The sequence below is a fragment of the Oryctolagus cuniculus genome, chromosome 1, assembly GCF_051225735.1.
Source record: "Oryctolagus cuniculus isolate XC-2025 breed Fujian yellow rabbit chromosome 1, ASM5122573v1, whole genome shotgun sequence".
NCBI lineage: Eukaryota > Metazoa > Chordata > Mammalia > Lagomorpha > Leporidae > Oryctolagus > Oryctolagus cuniculus.
The window spans coordinates 9,824,653-9,846,182 of NC_142867.1; the positions used below are offsets into that span (position 1 = coordinate 9,824,653).

At 42.4% G+C, this 21,530-nt stretch overlaps 1 protein-coding gene across 1 annotated transcript; it reads right to left on the bottom strand.

Moving 5' to 3' along the window:
- Positions 1–4,291: 4,291 nt before the first annotated feature.
- On the bottom strand, positions 4,292–9,269 carry LOC100009480 (lipophilin CS; the record flags this gene model as incomplete). Its single annotated transcript, NM_001082723.1, is given in 3 exon segments — positions 4,292–4,491; positions 7,662–7,849; positions 9,209–9,269. Coding segments are annotated over 3 exon segments (282 nt in total). The 3' UTR covers positions 4,292–4,452.
- Positions 9,270–21,530: the final 12,261 nt, after the last annotated feature.

Below are 21,530 nucleotides of genomic sequence, written 5' to 3' on the forward strand. Positions count from 1 at the left end.
GTATGTGTAACTTTTGTTGCACTATCCATTTTCAGAAAATTCTAGTAACGCTCCACCCCTTAAACGGTAACTTCAAATCCCTTTCCTTCCTTCCCAGGCGGAGGACTCCTACTTGATGCATTTCATTGGCTAGTAGCACCTCATTAAGGAAAAGTTTACCATATTTATCCATAGTGCTGCTTTTCTCTCCTCCCCCCACCAAGGTACACGGCAACCAGCAAGGAGGAAGCATCATCTTAATTCGGCAAGTGGAGACTGCTGCAGCACACCACCATTAGTGAACTTTGTCCCAGGGATAAATCCGCAGTCCCCACCCACTTTGAATATGGCCTAGAGAGTTGCTCAATTAGTTCCATGAAGGGGGGTGGGGCATGTTGCTCCTCTCCCCTCACCCCACCAAGGCACTGGAGTCAGCTTGCCAAAGTGGAGCCTAAACCAACCTCTGTTGGGCTGCCAGGCAGCTCCAGGAATGGATGGCTTTCTCCATGGATAGAGAGGCTTGCAGGGCAGAGAGCGGATCCCCTGACCCCTGTGACTGCGTGGTAGGGCGTGGGGTGTTGCTGGGTCTTTGGGTAATCACTGGGTCTGGCTCTAGATACAGAATTCCGAGTGCTGGGAAGGATCATCACAGAGGGCTCCATGCTCACACTAAGGAACACACAGTTCCTTTCTGCGGTTTGTGTGCCTGAGTGTATGGGGTGCACAGGCACTTTGGGCTCACCCTGGGCAGTTGGTTCACATTGACAGAAACAGGGATGGGGCTGTCAATGGAGCACATGATGAGTTTCAACCCCGTAGGTACTATTTATTTATTTAAGAGGCAGAAAGAAAAATGAGGACAGAGAGATACAGAGACCTCCCATTTGCTGGTTCACTGCCCAAATAACCACCATGGCCAGGGCAACTGACACTGTGAACAGAAATTTAATCCAGGCTTCCCACAGGGTGGCAGGAAGCCAAATAGTTGAGCCATCACTGCTTCCTCCCAGGATTCCCATTAGCACAAAGCTAGAGTTAGGAGCCAGATCCAACATTCAAATCAAGGCACTCTCATGGAACATGGGCATCCTAAGCACCTGTTAGCCAGGTGACTCCTCTTGGAACCAGGACAGATTCAGCCTCAGTCCACAAATATAGACAGTAAAGATATTAGGAAATGAGATTGTTGGAATCCTCCTAGTGCTGAGTTTTACCAGCCCAGTATTGAGTTCTAAGACATAGTCCTGTGCTCACATTTATACCCTATTCTCCAGTAGTGGGAATTTTATTTCTTGCTACCTGCAAAAAGTCGAGGGAGAGGTAATGAAGGCAATCCCTTGGTTGTCCAGGCTGACATTAAACTATGTCATACATGGGTGTTGCAGCCACTGAGTCCTCCAGCATCTTGTACTAAGCCCATGCTCAGTAAGCCCATGCAAGGCTATGGATGATGTAAATCTAAACACAAGCTTGTCTTCCACGGACACAGGTCTCGGCCTGATGCCAGAGCAAGTATGAAGGCTGTGTAAGTGAGAAATGACCTGGGAATATAGACCTTTGTGCTCTATCTGGTGTGAGTCTCATCAGGGTGGGACTGGCACTAATCTCCAAGGTAAAACCTTAAGGTCACATTCTTGCCCTACTTCCTTGCTGTTGAAGTCTTACCACTCACTGTCTTCCTGAAGTTGGGTGGAAGGTGATGGAGGCAGGCCCATGGTCGCCCAGGCTGACAGGAAGGTGGGTCACACCTGCATCTCACCATCACCAGGCCCTGTGAAATCTGGAGGGTGCAAGCCAGGCCCATGAGAAGCTGACAGAGACTGAAATGTGCCCCTGCCAGCAGGGCCCAGGTCTCTGCCTGATGCTGAGTAAGATGTAGAAGCTCCCTCCGTGAGCACTGGCTGGGGAAAGACACACGATCCATGGACTTTATCTGGTGCTGGGTCTCACTGTGGCAGGCCCAGCACTGAGCTCCAAGCCAAGTCCTGAGCCCACTTCTTTGCCCTACACCCCATCATCTGGAGGCTTGTTCCACTGTATATCAGAGGTTAAGGGGAGGGTGGTGGAGGCAATCACTTCGCTAGTAGACAACATTTTAGGTTCAAATGCAAACAATATTTCTGAGTCTCTGATCATCTTCCTTGTTTCTGAAAAATACATATGTCTTAATTCTTCTACTCATTTTAGATTATCTCAGTGTTTTCTATAACAATGGTTTATTACAATGCCTCACATCTCTATCCATCATAGTTTACAGGACAAGAAAAGGAGTTTACCACACATAGTTGGGTTCTGAGGATGGAACAGGGGAAAGGTTCCCATGGCAAGGAGGTGAAGGTACATTATCTGCAGAGATTTAAAATAGTAATAGAATAGAATAAAATGTACCCCTTATTATCAACATGGGCTGATCTTTCTGAATAACATCAGTGATAAAGTACTCCTCTCTGAAAAAATATCAGTCTAAGTTCTAAGTAATTTTTACAGGGTCAGTCCACCTGGAGCAGATCAGTCTCAGTGCCTTGTCCTTGGTACACTCTTGGCTCCGTGTGGCCATTCAGGAACACAAATCTTTCCAATGAGTGGCATAGGATCCCTCAGCATTCTAAAGCTCTGCTGGAGCTATACCGATGGTGGCAGATGAGACTAGATTACAGAATGCAGGTTTTATGGCCCAGGCCTGTAGGTGAAGTCTGTCAGTCCCCCCAACATGCACCTGAACTTACTCATATGGCCAAACCCCTTGGGAATCATAGCCTAGCTGTATGTTAACAAGGGGGAAAACTGTATAGGTAAATAGCTCTCTAGTTTCTATATTTAATGCCTTTTACTGCCTGTATCACAAACTATTTCGGAAATTGATCATCCATGTAGATAGAGCATTTCATATATATTCTTGTCATCATTGACAAGGACTCAGAAAGAAAGCACATTTATTACAGCTTCCTTTCCCCCAGGAATTGTCATCCAATTCCCTTAATCTTTGAGCAGTGGTTCCTTTCAGATGCCACTTCTATTTCTGTGTATTTCAATATTTGCCTAAACCTATTTACCTGTGTTAGCTCTGCAGTCAGAATTGTGCATCCCTGCCTGCACACATGTTATTCTCTGCTCTTCTGCACTGGCTATGCCCTGCCTTTCCTGCATAACATTCCCTAGACTATGCTGGGAAAGGAAAAGCACAAAATCATTTCTGCAGGATCCCTTCCCCTGTTCTCTTCTTTTCATAAGCTATGAGCCATGATGAGCAGGCGCAGAATGGACACAAAGACTGGCCGGCGCCGCGGCTCACTAGGCTAATCCTCCGCCTTGCGGCGCCGGCACACCGGGTTCTAGTCCCGGTCGGGGCACCGGATTCTGTCCCGGTTGCCCCTCTTCCAGGCCAGCTCTCTGCTGTGGCCAGGGAGTGCAGTGGAGGATGGCCCAGGTGCCTGGGCCCTGCACCCCATGGGAGACCAGGAAAAGCACCTGGCTCCTGGCTCCTGCCATCGGATCAGCGCGGTGCGCCGGCCGCATCGCGCTGGCCGCGGCGGCCATTGGAGGGTGAACCAACGGCAAAAGGAAGACCTTTCTCTCTGTCTCTCTCTCTCACTGTCCACTCTGCCTGTCAAAAAAAAAAAAAAAAAGAATGGACACAAAGACTGTGGTTGTCACATGACTGGGCACAACCCAACCTCAGAATCTCCAGGGCCGACACTGTGGCGCAGTAGGTTAACGCCCTGGCCTGAAGTGCCAGCATCCCATATGGGTGCCAATTCTAGACCTGGCTGCTCTGCATCCTGTCCAGCGCTCTACTATGGCCTGGGAAAGCAGTAGAAGATGGCCCAAGTCCTTGGGCTCTTGCACCCATGTGGGAGACCTGGAGGAAGCTCCTGGCTCCTGGCTTGGGATCAGCGTAGCTCCGGCCATTGCAGCCAATTGGAAAGTGAACCATCGGATGGAAGACCTCTCTCTCTCTCCCCCCCCCTCCTTCTCTCTCTCTCCCTCTCTCTCTCTCTCTCTCTCTCTGCTTCTCCTCTCTGTGTAATTATTTCAAGTAAAATAAATAAATCTAAAAAAAAAAGAATCCCAAGGCTGAGGACCTCAGAGATGCACAAGATGCTTGCAAGCAGGGAGGAAAGCAGTGTTACAACGGGGACCCGATGCTTGACTACCCCCTGTGAAGAATCAAGTGCTTCTCAGAGTGTTCAGTCCTGCACTCTGAGTTCCTCAGTGAATGTTGGTGTGTGCAACTGCGTGTGTCCGCAGTTGTGTGATCTCCAAGACCCTCAAAAGCCTACATTTTTATGCCATCACAAAAAAAAAACCTTTAGCTTTTTACAGTTTATTGAAATCAAAATGCATTTGAGGTTTCAACAATTGTCTTGCAGTTTGTAGATAAGCAGGAAAAATTAGAAAGAAACATGCAATTTATAGCATCAACATATTCTCACTGTAGTCTGTAGTCCTCTGAGCCAAAAGTCTTGTAGGAACTTAAAAATGAACACACAGTTTGCTATTATATATTGTTTCCTGGAAAGCAAAAACAGAGATGTCACTTAGATTTTCAACTCTCTCTTGTAAACTCAAATATTGACAATCAAAACTTTTCTTACTACTTTTTCCCTGCATTTTTCCAACAAATGTATAGCATCCAAGACAGTGCTGCAAGTAGAATCAGATTATTTACTGACATATTCTATCGTTCCAAACCCATTCACTGATGCCAAAGAGGTACAAAGAGGTGTATTGCCAGATCCTTTCCCCCAACAGAGGACCCTTTACTACTTCTTTCTCCAACTCATGTTCTTCGAAATAATTTATCCAATAAATATGCTTGAGGTAGGCCGGCGCCGCGGCTCACTAGGCTAATCCTCTGCCTAGCGGCGCCGGCACACCGGGTTCTAGTCCCGGTTGGGGCGCCGGATTCTGTCCCGGTTGCCCCTCTTCCAGGCCAGCTCTCTGCTGTGGCCAGGGAGTGCAGTGGAGGATGGCCCAGGTGCTTGGGCCCTGCACCCCATGGGAGACCAGGAAAAGCACCTGGCTCCTGGCTCCTGCCATCGGATCAGCGCGGTGCGCCGGCCGCAGCGCAACGGCGGCGGCCATTGGAGGGTGAACCAACAGCAAAGGAAGACCTTTCTCTCTGTCTCTCTCTCTCACTGTCCACTCTGCCTGTCAAAAAAATAAAATAAAATAAAATAAAAATAAAAAAAATAAAAAAAATATGCTTGAGGTAGCACTTGTTGAAAACCTGCCATTTTTAATTGATCCCTCAGCATTCTTTCAACACAGGATTGTTAAAACTCTCAACATTAATAAAAGGATGTGGTGATTTTAAGTTCCTCTATGGTCTTAAAAGTCAGAAACATTGAAAGCAAATTGAGGTCTCCACAATTACCTTTGTACCCTACAACATATTGGAGTTTGACATCGGGAATGAATCATCTACTTTGGCTTTAAATTTAAAAACAATTCTTTAACCTCAAGAGCAGGTGCTGGTCATTTTATTCTTACGGTGTTGGTATATTTCTAAGTTTTCTTCCATGTAATGCCTTAAATAGAATATTGGAATGTTAAATCAATGCTAAAGAAACTGACATGTACTTACAATTGGAGAGAAATACTCATTGTTACATTATAGATTTTTGTTTTAAACAATCCCATCACTCATTATATTCCCATAATTAGGTGCTTAATGAAAGATTTCAAAATTTCCAAACATGGGCGCTAACAAATTTGATATTTTAAAAGTACATGCCAGAGGCCAGCACTGTGGTGCAGCAGGTTAAAGCCTCAGCCTGCAGCACCAGCATATGGATGCCAGTTTGAGTCCCGGCTGCTCCTCATCCAATCCAGCTCTCTGCTATAGCCCAGAAAAGCAATGGAAGATGGCCCAAGTCCTGGGGTCCCTGCACCCATGTGGAAGACCCAGAAGAAGCTCCTGACTCCTGGTTTCAGATGAGCTCAGCTCTGGCCATTGCAGTCACTTGGGGAGTGAACCAGTATCTATAACTCTGTCTTTCAAATAAATAAAATAATTCTTTTATTAAAAAAGCACATGCCAAATTCTTTGAATTAGGTACATAGTATACCAGGTAAATGCTATTTTCTGAATTTTATATAAAGAATTATGATTTTAACTACTTGTGCTTTTAATATTTATTTATATTTGAAAGACAGAACAACAGAGATATTCTACCTTCTGGTTCACTCCCCAAATGCCTACAACAGCCAAGGCCAGACCAAGACAAACCTAGGAGCACAGAACTCCATCCATGTCTCCTATTTGGATGGCAGAAATCCAAGTACTTGAGTCATCACCTGCTATATCGCAGGAAGCTGGAACTGAAGTGGAGTTGAGACATTCTGATGTAGCATACAGGTATTTCAAGCACAGGCTTAGTAGCTGTGCCACAACATCTGCCCAAGATATGAGGTTTCTTTAAGGGGATCTTAAAGAAAGATCTTAAAGATCTTTCTTGATCACTCACATAAGTGACAGCTTCTAGAATAAGAAGTTTCTCAACAAATGATATCAAGGATGTGAAGGAAAACATACCCTAATTCTCTGTTGGTGAGAATAAAACTAATATAACCATTATAGAAAATAATATGAATATTCCTCAGAAATCTTATAATAGATCTATCATATGATCCAGTCATCCCATTCCTGGGAATTTATCCAAAAGAAATGGGATCATTATATGAAAGAGTGATCTGTACCCCCCATGTTTATTGCAGCTCAGTTCACAATAGCTATGATATGGAATCAACCCAGATTCACATCAGCTGATGCCTTATTTGGTGTAAATACTCTATAGAATACTACTCAGCCATAAAAATAATGAAGTCCTGTCCTTCACAACAAAATATATGCAACTAGAAACCATTAGTGAAATAAGCCAGTCTCAAGAATACTAACATCATATGTTTTCCTTGATCTGTGGTAACTAATATAGTGGGTAACTAATATAATATTGAGAATTGACTATTGCTTACAACTCTTGTCTCTGTTGCTGAGGGAAAGTACTTTCTTCTTACTATCTGTTGAATTCTTTTCTTAGTATAGGATTAATCTTACGATTATAAAACAAACTGCAAATATATCATTGTAAAAATTGTTTAAAAAGAATAAGAAAGGAAGGAGAAGGGAAATTAGAGAGTCGGCAGAAGGTAGGGTAGGGTAGGAAATATCATTATACTCCTAAATCTATATATATGAAATACATGAAATTTCTTCACCTTCTATAAGAAAATTTTAAATTTTTAAAAGATCAGGAATTTGTATTCTTGATAGAAAATATGTGCCTGTGTTTGTATGTATGTGTCCATGTGTGTGAGTGCTCCTGCTCAGGTGTGTGTGTGTGTGTGTGTGCTCCTGCTCAGGGGTGTGTGTGTGTGTGTGTGTGTGTGTGTGTGTTCTGGAGAACTGAGAGATAGGTAAGCCATTTTATGAGCTTTCTTTTCTCTCTCTTGCCTTTTGCATTTATTATTCACTTAGTATTCTCAAAGTAAAGTGACAAAACAACCTTGAGACCTTGAATGACTTCCCTAAGGAAAGACATTAGACTCACTACACAATTAAATTATATGACTTTTAAAGCATATATATCTGTGGCTTTGCCTTCATTCGTAAGAAACTTGGAGCCTGCTAATTCCCAGAGAGTGATTTTAAAAAGTAAATAAGAAGAAATCGAAATTACCATCATCTCCACAACATTTCTCAGGGTCTCCTCAGACTGTGAGAGAAAACAGTTTTTGAATTCTACTACAGCCAGTTCAGTGCGTTCATCATTGATATAATTCTTGAGAACGTCTATGTATTCAGCTGTAGACACATTAGAATTAAGTGTCGTTTTAACCATCTTTTCCACAAATGGGCAACCAGAACCTAGAAGACAACATGAGAAAATGGGCTCATTACCAGAGATATTAACACAATTGGTGGTGTACCTATGATGTTAGTCATCTTCTCACAACTCCCATAAGTATGGATCTAGAAAAAATATAGTTATGTCTAGAATTCTCAACTTTAGGAGAGTAAACTTGGGTTGTGGGTGTCTGTTTACACCAAGCAGTGTCTACTCCTTCCCCACCCCTCTCTCAGAAGATGAAAGTTATATCCCATGCAAACTTGCCTAATTAGGAAGTTCAAGCAATTAGATGTCCATACTTGGTAGAATATATTAAACATCATTTGGTCTTTCTTTGCTCAACATCATACCACCCCTCACAATTATTCAGAGTGTCAAGTATGACTTCCCATATCATAGAAATATACTGAGTCTAGAATATAGTCTGTTAACTCCATTAACCTTGTTATCTGTATCGACATAGCATGTAAAATAGAACTACTTGTTCATCCAAGAATCTGATGTTGCCACCATTGTGGTGAGGGAAAAGAAATGAGGACTTGGATTCACATGAGCTATTTTTGCTTTTGGCTTTGCAATTTACTAACTAGTTGACAGTGAAAAAGTCCTATTTTGGGCAATCAGTACCATTTTTGGGAATCAATGAGGTGGGCTATCTAAACAAGCTTTGTAAATTACACAGAGCTCACTACACTACACATGTGATGTTACTGTGCTGACCAGATTCTGCTGCCTGGACATTTTCTTCTTACTGAATCTTCGTTGTTGGGAAGAGACGGCAGAAAGTGTGAGTTCTCCTCCCAGGTCAGAACTCAGATCCGAGTTCTACTTCCCTGAACACAAAGGGAATAGGAGCAAAAGAGTCTTCGGAGAGGGCTCACGTCAGCACCACAAATGTGTGTTATGTAGTCCCCAAGTTGATTTAGACACTGTTATCTCACACTGCAGGCTCTGTCTGCTCTCTGAGGTTTCCTGTTTCCTTCTACATTGAAGGTGACTCATCGATGTATCCTTCAGGAAACCCATCTGGATTCCAAGGTCACAAGACCATCATGAATATCTTTCCTGTACCTCACTGAGATGCATAATCCCAGTACTCAAGCCTGAGACCCACTCCAGTGATCACAGTAGTTGTGACCATGTTGGGACCCACTGAATGGAAATGAGAAACTACATGCAGGTCCAATGCAGAAAAAACCCTGTGAGAAAACTACCTCTTGGATTATCTGGAATTAATGGTGATCCTATCGTCTATGGCATCGCAATCCTTTGAACTACAGCTGACGTGTACTTTGGATTCCAGACATCAATGTCATCTTCAGTAGCCCTGGTAACAATCACTATTCCAAAGGCAGTCTTCCCTGCACAGAACTCACCTGCATAGCAGTAAAGAGGGAGGGCAGCCAGCATGAGGACCACAATCAGCTTCATGTTGAGGTAACTGTTGTTAGCTGTGAGTTTGTACGTGACAGAGATGAAGGAAAACACTTTGGACTGACTACTCACAACTTCTCTATTTATGCCCCAGCTAGCCACTTTAATCCCTCCCAGGAATGAGGAAATGAGTCACAGGATCAACCTGGCATTGTATCAAAAACCAACAGTGTAGACCAACCAGAGCCAGGACAATCTGTGATCTGTTTACAAAAACTAAGGAGACAAACGTTTGAACATAAGGCTATTATGGGACTTCAGTAATAGCACACAGCAATGGGGACTGCAGCAATGGTACACAGCGAATGAATTCAAAATACAATGCAAATTACAAACTATAAGTTGCATTGTCATCTGTGCTGTATTTATTATATAGTGGTCTTCTCCACCACCACCTGTGGTTCTTGTTCCTCTTCTTTTTTCTTCTTCAAGGTGTGAACAGCATAATTTCCTTTATGTCCATTGTGCTGGTTTTTTGTTGGTCTATGTGCAATACCACACACCTACCCTGGGAGGCAGACTTATCTCACTCGTAGACACTTGCAGTAAAATGCCTTAAGTTTAGGGAAAACTTGCTAACAGCAAACGTTAGTAAAGGTTATGGTTTGGTTTTTGCTTTGCTTTTCTCTGTTTTAAGGATTATTTCACTTAATTAACTTTACCAATTCACTCATAAACCTGTAAATTAATTTTGGCTTTTTCTTTGTTAGATTTTTAGAGTTTCCCTTACACTGATTCAAAGGGTGGTGTGAAATTAGTAGAGTAACTGTTTGCTCAGGCAGTGGTGAATGGTGCATGGTGATAAGATTTGGACCCACATAGACATGGATTTGAATCCTGAAGGCAACATCTGACCATGTCCTGCTCTTGGACAACTCCATTCAATAACATATGCAGCCCTTGCTGTTCACCTGACAAGGGAGCCTCACGTGTGAGCTAGGCTCTGTGCTGTGTGATGCATATTCAGTTGTAAGACCAATAAAAACCAGGTCCTTGCTCTTGTATAACTCACTTTCTAGGCAGGAAAGGAGAGAACAACCTAATAATAAATGACAGGTATTGGAAAGAGCTAATTGCTGTATCAAACACAACATAACCAAAAAACTGGATTGATGCAATAGACTGACTGATGAGGGCAACCACCTGTATGCAGCTCATGGCAACTTGTAGGAGTAGGTGCTGTTTTAGATGTGGTTTTGATAAATTAACAGCAATAACCAGGGGCAGATCAGCCGGGGGAGGGGCAGAATTTGAAACAGATGGAACAAAAGGTACAAAGACCTGAGGGAAGAAGGTATTGGTGACAATACAAAAATCAAAATAACTGCAAAATTTTCAAAATAAGACAAAAAAGCATTTTCTGAACATTACAGATTTCACTAAAAGGGATGAATTGTCACCCTGGTATCATGTCAGGAGGTGAATCTATCAGAGAACAATTGTCCAGAACCCAAAAATACTTTAAAAGACTCAATAAATTCTAGAGTGGACCCTTTGCCCCCAGACCTTGACATTACTTTGGGCTTGCAAAATTTACAACCACCCCAATAAGCCAGGATTGTTTCAGTCCAGCTCATTATCTCCAAAGTATGCTGAGTTATGTGTACCTGTTTTTTCATTGCCATATAAAAACCCAGGGGCAGACGCCGTGGTATAGCAGGTGAAGCTGCCACGTGCAGTGTCAGCATCCCATGTGGCTGCCACTTCAAGTCCCGGCTCCAGCTCTCTGCTATGGCCTGGGAAAGCAGTAGTAGATGGCCCAAGTCCTTGGGCCCCTACACCCATGTGGGAGACGCAGAAGAAATTCCTGGCTCCTGGCTTCAAATCGGCCCAGATCCAGCCATTGCAGCCATCGGGGAGTGAACCAGCAGATGGAAGATCTCTCCCTCTCTCTGCCTCTGCCTCTCTGTAACTCTGCATTTCAAACAAATAAAATAAATCTTAAAGAAAAACAGGATCATGTTTCTCAGAAAAGCAATGGTTCAATCAGCTAAATGTCTGCCTGAACCTCCCTTATCCCACTTTGCAATCCATTCTGCACCCAAATAAAAACATCAACTTTTATTTTAATGTAATTTATAATTTCATTATTTACCCTGACATATTCAGGAAGGCAAGGAAAGTGGATGTCTTGGGGTCAAAAAGAGGACAGAAGAACAATATATGACAGCAAACAACAGTTTAATTAGGAACAATGAGAAGGTAATAAGAGCCAGAAAAACAACAAAATGAATCACAGAGTCAGAGAAATGAGTCAGTTCTTAATTATCCATGGATGCATTATTTGCTCTCTGGATTGATTGTGACTTTTTTCTTTCTATTATTCAGTTGAAGCATAAGTTGCCAAGAACACAGTTATTTACTCAGTGCATAGAATAGAAAGACATGAACTTATATGTGTGTGTTCATGAAATTTACCTATGACTGGTGACATTCATTCCAAAGCACAACTTTGACAATGTTCTTACCTTGGACATAATGGGGCTCTGCTTGGTGTCCCAGTCCTTATGTATCCGCCCCAACACCTGCTGGGTCAGGTGCACCTTCAAGTGCTTCTCATTCATTTGAAAAAATATCCCACATCAGCTGCAAATGCCTCCATTAAAGAAGCTATGTTTAGGGTCAGTACTGTGGTATAGCAAGTTAAGACACCATCTTCAGCGCTTGCCAAGAGAGACCCAGCTGCTCCACTTCCAGCCCAGCTACCTGCTAATGTGCCTGGGAAAGCAGCAAATGATGGCCAAGTGCTTGGGCCCCTCCACCCACATAGAGAACTGGATGAAGCTCCTGGCTCCTGGCTCAGGCCTGGCCCAGCCCTAGCCATTGTGGCCATTTAGGGAATGAATCAGTAAATGGAAGATATTCTTCTCTTCTGTGCTCTTCTCTTCTCTTTTCTCCTCTCTTCTCCTCTTCTCTTCTCTCTCTCTCTCTCTCTCTCTCTGTCTCTCTCTGTCTCTCTTCCTCTCTCTCTCCCTCCCTCCCTTCCAACTCCCTCCTTCCCTCTTAGTAATTCTGACTTTCAAATAAATAATTCAATCTTAAAAAGTAAAAGCTATGTTTTTTAACTGCCACGTTTTTTCAGGACATCTGATAGTGATCATTCTCTGGGGAGAATCAAAAAACAGTAACTTGGCCGAGAAAAGACCCACCAGTATTTATGTAAAGAATAAGGAGAGGCCAGCGCCGCTGCTCAATAGGCTAATCCTCCACCTAGCGGCGCCAGCATACGGGGTTCTAGTCCCGGTCGGGGCGCCGGATTCTTTCCTGGTTGCCCCTCTTCCAGGCCAGCTCTCTGCTATGGCCAGGGAGTGCAGTGGAGAATGGCCCAGGTGCTTGGGCCCTGCACCCCATGGGAGACCAGGAGAAGCACCTGGCTCCTGCCATCGGATCGGCGCAGTGCGCCGGCCACAGCGTGCCAGCCGCGGCCATTGGAGGGTGAACCAACAGCAAAAGGAAGACCTTTCTCTCTGTCTCTCTCTCTCACTATCCACTCTGCCTGTCAAAAAAAAAAAAAAATGAGAGCCAGAAAGCTTGGAATATTAATACTGCTGGTCTAATACTTTTGCCTCCAGAGAGTGTGACTTTGCCTTTTGTCCCCAAATGAAGCACAGAAACTGGAGTAGTCTGCTGTCCTCCAATGTTTCACAATTTTGTGACAAGTATTTACTGGCCACTTGCTAGGACAAAATATTTGAGCAACTGTAAATTACAGATAATACCATAGAGGAGCTGAGCTTATATCTTAGGGGAAATTAAATATGTAGTAAGAGTTCATTTGAACAGGCCATCAGCTCATGGAAGACATGATATACAGTCAGATAAATGCCTTTTGGTATTTGAAAGGTCTTGCCATGTGTGGCATGAAGTAGCATCATTATTCAAGAGACTTTTCTCAGTGATTCATGCATCTGCACAAAAACCTGCAAAAAGAGTTATTCTCACGTTTAGATGGTCTTCAAGTATTTTATTTATCAAGATTAGGGGTGTATGTCTTTATCACTATACATATTTAGGGACAGGATAACTCATATTTTTTTCCTCTACATTTTATAAAATTGCTTCTATGCTCACCTACCAGGACTGCTGGGAAATCAATCTCATATCTTTGAATTTAAATCTTGTCCTCTTTAGCACTTTGCAAAGCTTTTAATTGGGGTAGAGAAAAGCTTGTACAGAACAGAAAACTTGGGATGGCTGTTTGTTGGGGAGATATCTTAGTTGGCAGCAAGATATCTGATGTTCAAATCACCAAGTCCTTTCCTACACCAGGAACTTCCCTCGACTACCATACTTGGCCCTGGGAAGACACTGGGCAGCCCACCTTGAGATAGTCAGTCCCCAGTGTCCCCGCAAATTTCTCTATGGAGACATCCATTCCAATACTGGACGTGTTGCATTGTACTCACATGGACAGACCAGAACATATGACCATCTTGCCCCATGACCCTTGGAAATTTCCTGGATAAGCCAGGTGTCCAGGCTCCAGAGACTGCTCTCAACTCTATTCTCTGTTTACCTTCTTAGATTTATTCTAAGGGACCTCACATGACAGCTCAGCTTCATTCTTGTGGCCTTGACTCCTTCTACTGAGCTACATGAACAATAGCTTGGCTTTTTTACAAATCTCACAGTTTTCTTCTTGAGGCCTTTGCTCCCTATGGACTCTCCTCCTCTATGATCTGCCTCAATCACTCTGAATTGAAACATCTTATTCATCCCTGATTCCACAATAAAGACAATCTATAGCTTGTTCCGCTTTCTTAGTCTCTGCATTTCCCAGGATGTTCTAATTCCCATGACCACATATACATACATATGCAGCTCTCTCCTGATATAGATCCCTTAAACCGTGTTCTTTGAGGTCACAACTGTACACTTCCTATCTTTATATAAGGTCAAAAACAAAGTGTTTAATAAATAAGTGTGTAACAGATTTTTAGGAACACAATTTGATATCTCACAAATGATTCACTGATTATAATGCATGATTCATTACCAAGTCCATTATGAAAGATGAGCTCATTTAAATTTAAATTTTCACTAAAAGCAGTTATCAAACCCCAGACTAAATCTAGATATCTGTGTAGCATCGTGGGCACTACAATCACTTTTGCATTTTCCTGGATAAGGATTTGGGGGTCAAGAAAGGAGCAAGAAAAGGATATTTTACCATGACATGATCTAATCATGATTCAACTAATGATCTAATTCCAGGAGTTAGATTTGGAAGCAGGACCAGGGTCAGGTGCCAGACCTTGGCTGACTCAACTTGGCTTCCTCACCAAACTTTGAACTTTACACAACTTGCCAGATAAGTGTGATCAAATATTTGATCACTATACAAAGTGATATTTCATTTGGTTCATTAAGTTTCTGGACCCATAATTACTCCAATGAGTTAGCAATTATTCCCCACTTCCATGCCCACACTTTTCTGTGAACCATGAGCATCCCATACTTGTGAGCAACTGCCTATAGAGGCATTAGAAGAGGTATACGGGGAAATTTATATAAGTATTTCGGCTGTCAGAACAGGAATTCTCAACTCCCTTAGTTTTATCCCCCACACTTTCACACATGCCATAGACATTCTCAATCTCCGGAAATGTGTTTGATTATCATAACTGAATGGTAGTGGTATGCTGTTGGAGTTAAATGTAAGACACACTTAGCAGCACCCCACCTTCACAGGTCAGCCTCCAATGTCAGTAGGGCAATGTTGAGAAAACCTGTACTAGGGAAATATCTAAAGTATGAGCCTTTGTGATGAATAATGAGTTATGCTAGCACTAACCTCACACTCAGTGAACTGAGAACAGGGCCTCGGTATACCAAGATTCCAGCAGGAGCATGGGCCTCTTTATCATTCACTTGATGGGCTCACATCCAGGCCTTTGCCCAGGTTTCTCCAGACAATTGGAAAGCCTTACATCCTCCTTCCATAATCCCCATCCAATAAATTCTTCATGATCCAAGTCAGCTATTACCCTCTTTGCTAAGCTCCCCCTCCTGGAGAATTCATAGCTCCTAAAGAGTGTGTTCCTCTTTGAATTACATTTTTAATATTTGTCTATTTTGCATTTAACAATTTTTAACATTTTCTATTCACTTTATATGTAAATATTATATACATACATATTGTTCTTAAATATTAATATTTAATATTATTAATATGACAAAATCTAGAATTCATGACAAGGATCATAAAGTGAGAAAGTAGGTTATACTATTATGTAGATGGTTAATTCAGTAAAAACAACATTTATAACTATATATTATATAGATGTACTAGATAAAATGACATTCACACATTTTATGCTATCTCTATACATGTTAACTTCCACATTTGAGAAAAAGCATATTGAGTTTTTCTTTTTTTATTTATTTGTTTGAAAGGCAGAGTTACAGAAAGGCAGAAAAAGAGAGAAAAGTCTTCCATCGCTGGTTCACTCCCCAGATGGCCACAAGGGTAGGAGCTGAGCTGATCTGAAGCCAGGAGCCAGGAGCCAGGAGTTTCTTCCAGGTCTCCTACATGAGTACATAGGCCCAAGGACTTGAGCCATCTACTACTGCTTTCCTAGGCAAAGCTAGATCTGAAGTGGAGCAACTGGGACTCAAACAGGTACCCATTTGGGATGTCAGCATTGCAGATGGTGACTTTACCCTCTATACCACAGGGATGGCCCTGAATTTATCTTTCTGTGTCTGACCTATTTAATTTAGCATAATGATCTCTAATTTCATCAAATTTTTGCAAATGTCACAATTTCATTCTTTTTATATCAGAGTAATATTTCATTACATACATATATATGTCATATTTTCCTTGTCCATTCATCAGTTGATAGACATCTAAATTGATTCCATATCTTTGCAATTGTGAATTGGGCCAAGTAAACATGGTAGTACAGGTATGTTTTACATAAACTGACTTCATTCTTTTTGATATATTCCCAGAGGTAAAACAGCTGGTCATAAAAACAAGCATACAGACCAATGGAACAGGATAAAAAACCACAAAAGTAAATCCATGTATCTACAGCTAACTTGCTTTGACAAAAGTACTAAAACACTCCCTGAAGAAAGGGCATTCTTTTCAATAAATGATGTTTGGAAAATTGTATTTCCATGGGCAGAGGTTTGGGCTTAGGGGGAGATACCCATCTTATACCTAATCTATACAAAAATCAAGTCAGAATGTATCAAGGATCTAAATATAAGACCTGAATCTCAAATTAATAGATGAAAACATAAGTGAGGCTGGTGCCGTGACTCACTAGGCTAATCCTCCACCTGCGGCGCAGGCACACCGGGTTCTAATCCCAGTTGGGGCGCCAGATTCTGTCCTGGTTGCTCCTCTTCCAGTCCAGCTCTCTGCTGTGCCCCGGGAGTGCAGTGGAGGATGGCCCAAGTGCTTGGGCCCTGCACCCGCATGGGAGACCAGGAGAAGCACCTGGCTCCTGGCTTCGGATCAGCACAGCGCCCCAGCCATAGTGGCCATTTTGGCGGGTGAACCAACGGCAAAGGAAGACCTTTCTCTCTGTCTCTCTCTCACTGTCTAACTCTGAACTCTGCCTGTCAAAAAAAAAAAAAAAAGTAAGTGACACACTCCAAGAGATGGGTATAGGATGGGTATTGGATGAGAACCAAAAAAATATAGGCAATAAAAGCAAAAACACCCAAGTTGGCGAAATAGGGAGGGAGGAATCTGATAGCCCAGGAAAAGATAGTTTAATAAAAGTGGAGGGCTGGTGCCACGAATTAATAGGCTAATCCTCCACCTGCGGCGCCGGCACACCGGGTTCTAGTCCCGGTCAGGGCACCGGATTCTGTCCCGGTTGCCCCTCTTCCAGGCCAGCTCTCTGCTGTGGCCAGGGAGTGCAGTGGAGGATGGCCCAAGTGCTTGGGCCCTGCACCCCATGGGAGACCAGGAGAAGCATCTGGCTCCTGCTTTCAGATCAGCGCAGTGCGCGGGCCGCAGTGTGCCGGCCGCAGAGGCCATTGGGAAGTGAACCAACAGAAAAAGGAAGACCTTTCTCTCTGTCTCTCTCTCTCACTGTCCACTCTGCCTGTCAAAAAAATTAAAAACAAAAAATCAATAAAATAAAAGTGGAGACACTGTAGTTTCAGGGAAGAGTTAGGGAAAAAACTGCAGAGGAAACTCTTCCGGAACTAGTTGGACAAAGTGGACCTAAGTGGAGGGCTCAGGCGTCCATGGCTCAAGACCCTAGCAGCCGAGTCTATGCACCAGCGCTGGAAAGGGAGGTGAGCCGAAACTTCAGTAGCCTGAGACACTGGCGGGGAAGCGGCAGGAAGAGCCTAGATGGAACGAGGCTTGAAGCCCCGTGGGGGAAAGTTCACCAGGCTAACTAGAAGAGAGAGAAAAATATAAAAGGAACCAGTACAGACATGATTCTCTCTCTCCTCTCACCTTACAAAGGCGAGCAAGACAAAGAGCAGGTGCAATTTTTGGTCATATGTAAAAGCTGCGCCACCTCAGGGCTGTGCCTGCCCTCAACAAAACAGAAAAACCTGACTTTAGTGGGGAAAAATAACAGGAGGTTAAGACCTAGTGAATGTGTGGAGATAATGAACTGAGACTGTGAAAAAAAAACTGAGGGTCTGTGAGAGAATTCACGGAGTGCCTGAGATGTGAGTACTTGGTGGGAGACGCCACAAACTCGGTAACGTTTGCAACCTGATGGGGATTGCAGGGGAATTTGAGCTTACACTAAGGACTGCACAGATCCTTTGTGTGGTCCTTGGGACAGAGCAGACGAATATTATACCCACAGGCGCCAGAGCTCAGACACTGCCTTCAATTCTGTTCAGCTGTGCAGAATTACTTCCCTTCTGAATAAGAGAGAAAGAGAGAGAGAGGGAGGGAGGGAGGGGGAGAGAGAGAGAGAAAGAAAGAGAGAGAGAGATTTACCACTCCTAATCTGGATGTATCACCTTTGGCACGCCCTTAACCCTGAAAAAACAAACAGAGATCTAAGGCCACACACATCACAAGCCTCTAGAGATTCATCAAACGCAGACAGTCCACTTAATCTAGAGTCATAATATAACGACAGAAAACCACCACAGCGAGGAGAAAACCAAAGAATATCTCCACAACCCAAGCAACAAACGCAGAAACTGAGAAAAAAAGAACAAGGAAAACATCATGACGCCTCCAAATGAACAAGACACACCAATCCAAGATTATGAAGATGATGAGATAGAAGAAATGCAAGATACAGATTTCAAAAATTTACGATAAGAGTATCTAGAAGTTCTCAAAAACAAATTCTTGACTACAGAAATCCTTAATGGACAGGGTAGAAAATCTCTCTTATGAAAATGAGATCTTAAGGAGAAATCAAAATGAAATGAAGAAACTAGTAGAACATGAAATTGTGATAGTGAAGAGAAATCAAAATGAAATGAAGAATTCAATAGATCAAATGACAAATGCATTTGAGAGCCTTAATTACAGAATCAGTGAAGCAGAAGGGAGAATATCAGACTTAGAAGACAGAGAACAAGAAAGTACACAGTCAAAACAAAGACAAGAAGAGGAAATCAGAAATCTAAAAAATAGTGTTGGGAATCTACAGGATACTATTAAAAAATGCAACATTCAGGTTCTAGGAGTTCCTGAAGACATGGAGAGGGAGAAAGGATTAGAAGGCCTTTTTATTTTTTTTTAACTTTTATTTAATGAATATAAATTTCCAAAGTACAGCTTATGGATTACATTGGCTTCCCCCCCATAAATTCCCTCCCACCCACAACCCTCACCTTTCCTGCTCCCTCTCCCCTTCCAATCACATCAAGATTCATTTTCAATTCTCTTTATATACAGAAGATCAGTTTAGCATATATTAAGTAAAGATTTCAACAGTTTGCTCCCACACAAAAACATAAAGTGAAAAATACTGTTTGAGTACTAGTTATAGCATTAAATCTCAATGTACAGCACATTAAGGACAGAGGTCCTACATGAGGAGTAAGTGCACAGTGACTCCTGTTGTTGGCTTAACAAATTGACACTCTTGTTTATGGCATCAGTAATTACCCTAGGCTCTTGTCATGAGTTGCCAAGGCTATGGAAGCCTTTTGAGTTCACCGACTCTGATGATATTTAGACAAGGTCGTAGTTAAAGTGGAAGTTCTCTCCTACCTTCAGAGAAAGGTACCTCCTTCTTTGATGACCTGTTCTTTCCACTGGGATCTCACTCATGGAGATCTTTCATTTAGGTTTTTTTTTTTTATTTCCCCAAAGAGTGTCTTGGCTTTCTATGCCTGAAATACTCTCATGGACTTTTCAGCCGGCTCCGCATGCCTTAAGAGCTGATTCTGAGGCCAGAGTGCTGTTTAGGACATCTGCCATTCTATGAGTCTGCTGTGTATCTCGCTTCCCATGTTGGATCATTCTCTCCCTTTTTTATTCTATCGGTTAGTATTTGCAGACACTAGTCTTGTTTATGTGATCCCTTTGGTTCTTAGTCCTATCATTATGATCAATTGTGAACAGATATTGATCACCTGGACTAGTGAGATGGCATTGGTACACACCACCTTGATGGGATTGAATTGGAATCCCCTTGTATGTTTCTAACTCTACCGTTTGGGGCAAGTCAGCTTGAGCATGTCCCGAATTGCACATCTCTTCCCTCTCTTATTCCCACTCTTATATTTAACAGCGAGAAGGCCTTTTTAGTGAGATACTAGCAGAAAATGTCCTGGGTTTGGAGAAGGACAGAGACTTCCAAGTACAGGAAGCTCATAGAACCCCTAAAAAACATTTCCAAAAAAGATCCTCACCACGACACGTTGTAATCACACTCACCACAGTGAAACATAAAGAAAAGATTCTAAAATGTGCAAGAGAAAAATGTCAGATTACTTACCCTAGGAGGATCTCCAATTAGACTCACAGCAGATTTCTCTTCAGAAACCCTACAGGCTAGGAAGGCATGGCGAGACATAGCCCAGGCACTAAGAGAGAAAAACTGCCAGCCCAGAATATTATATCCTGCTAAGCTCTCGTTTGTGAATGATGGTGAAATAAAGACCTTTCATAGCAAACAGAAAACGAAAGAATTTGTCGCCACTCGTCCAGCCCTGCAAAAGATGCTTAAACGGATCTTCTGTATATTAAGATAATCGAAAATGAATCTTGATGTGAATGGAAGGGGAGAGGGAGTGGGAAAGGGGAGGGTTGTGGGTGGGAGGGACGGTATGGGGGGGGAAGCCATTGTAACCCATGAGTCGTACTTTGGAAATTTATGTTCATTAAATAAAAGATAAAAAAAAATACATACAAAAAAAAAGATGCTTAAAGATGTGTTTCACACAGAAACACAGAAACACGGTCATCAATATGAAAGAAGGTAAAGGAAGGAAACCTCACAGCAAAAGATCACAGGAAGTTCAAAGCATATATTAGAAATATCTTTGGGAAAATGACAGGGCAGAGTTATTGCCTATCAATAGTCACATTGAAAGTTAATGGCCTCAACTCTCCAGTTAAAAGACACAGATTGGCTGAATGGATTAAGGAACAAAACCCATCTATTTGCTGCTTAAAAGAAACACATCTTTCCAACAAAGATGCATGCAGACTGAAAGTGAAAGGTTGGAAAAAGATATTCCATGCCAACAGAAATGAAAAAAGAGCAGGTGTAGCCATATTAATATCAGACAAAATAAACTTTAACACAAAAACTGTTAAGAGAGACAAAGAGGGGCACTATATAATGATTAAGGGATCAATTCAGCAGGAAGATGTAACTATTATCAATGAATATGCACCTAATTACAGGGCACCGGTCTTTTTAAAAGATATGTTAAGAAACTTAAAGGGAGACTTAGATTTCAATACAATAGTATTGTGGGACTTCAATACTCCACTCTTAGAAACAGAGCAACCAGACAGAAGATCAACAAGGAAACAGCAGATTTAATCGACACTATTGCCCAAATGGATCTAACAGATATATACAGAACTTTCAAACCTACATTTAAAGAATTTACATTCTTCTCAGTAGTTCATGGAACCTTCTCTAGGATTGATCATATAAAGCAAGTCTCAGCAAATTTAAAAGAATTAGAAACATACCATGCAGCTTCTCAGACCACAGCGGAATGAAGCTGGAAATTAGCAACTCAGGAAACCCTAGAAAGTATGCAAACATATGGAGACTGAACAACATGCTCCTGAATGAACACTGGGTCATTCAAGAAATCAAAAGAGAAATCAAAAAAATTCTGGAA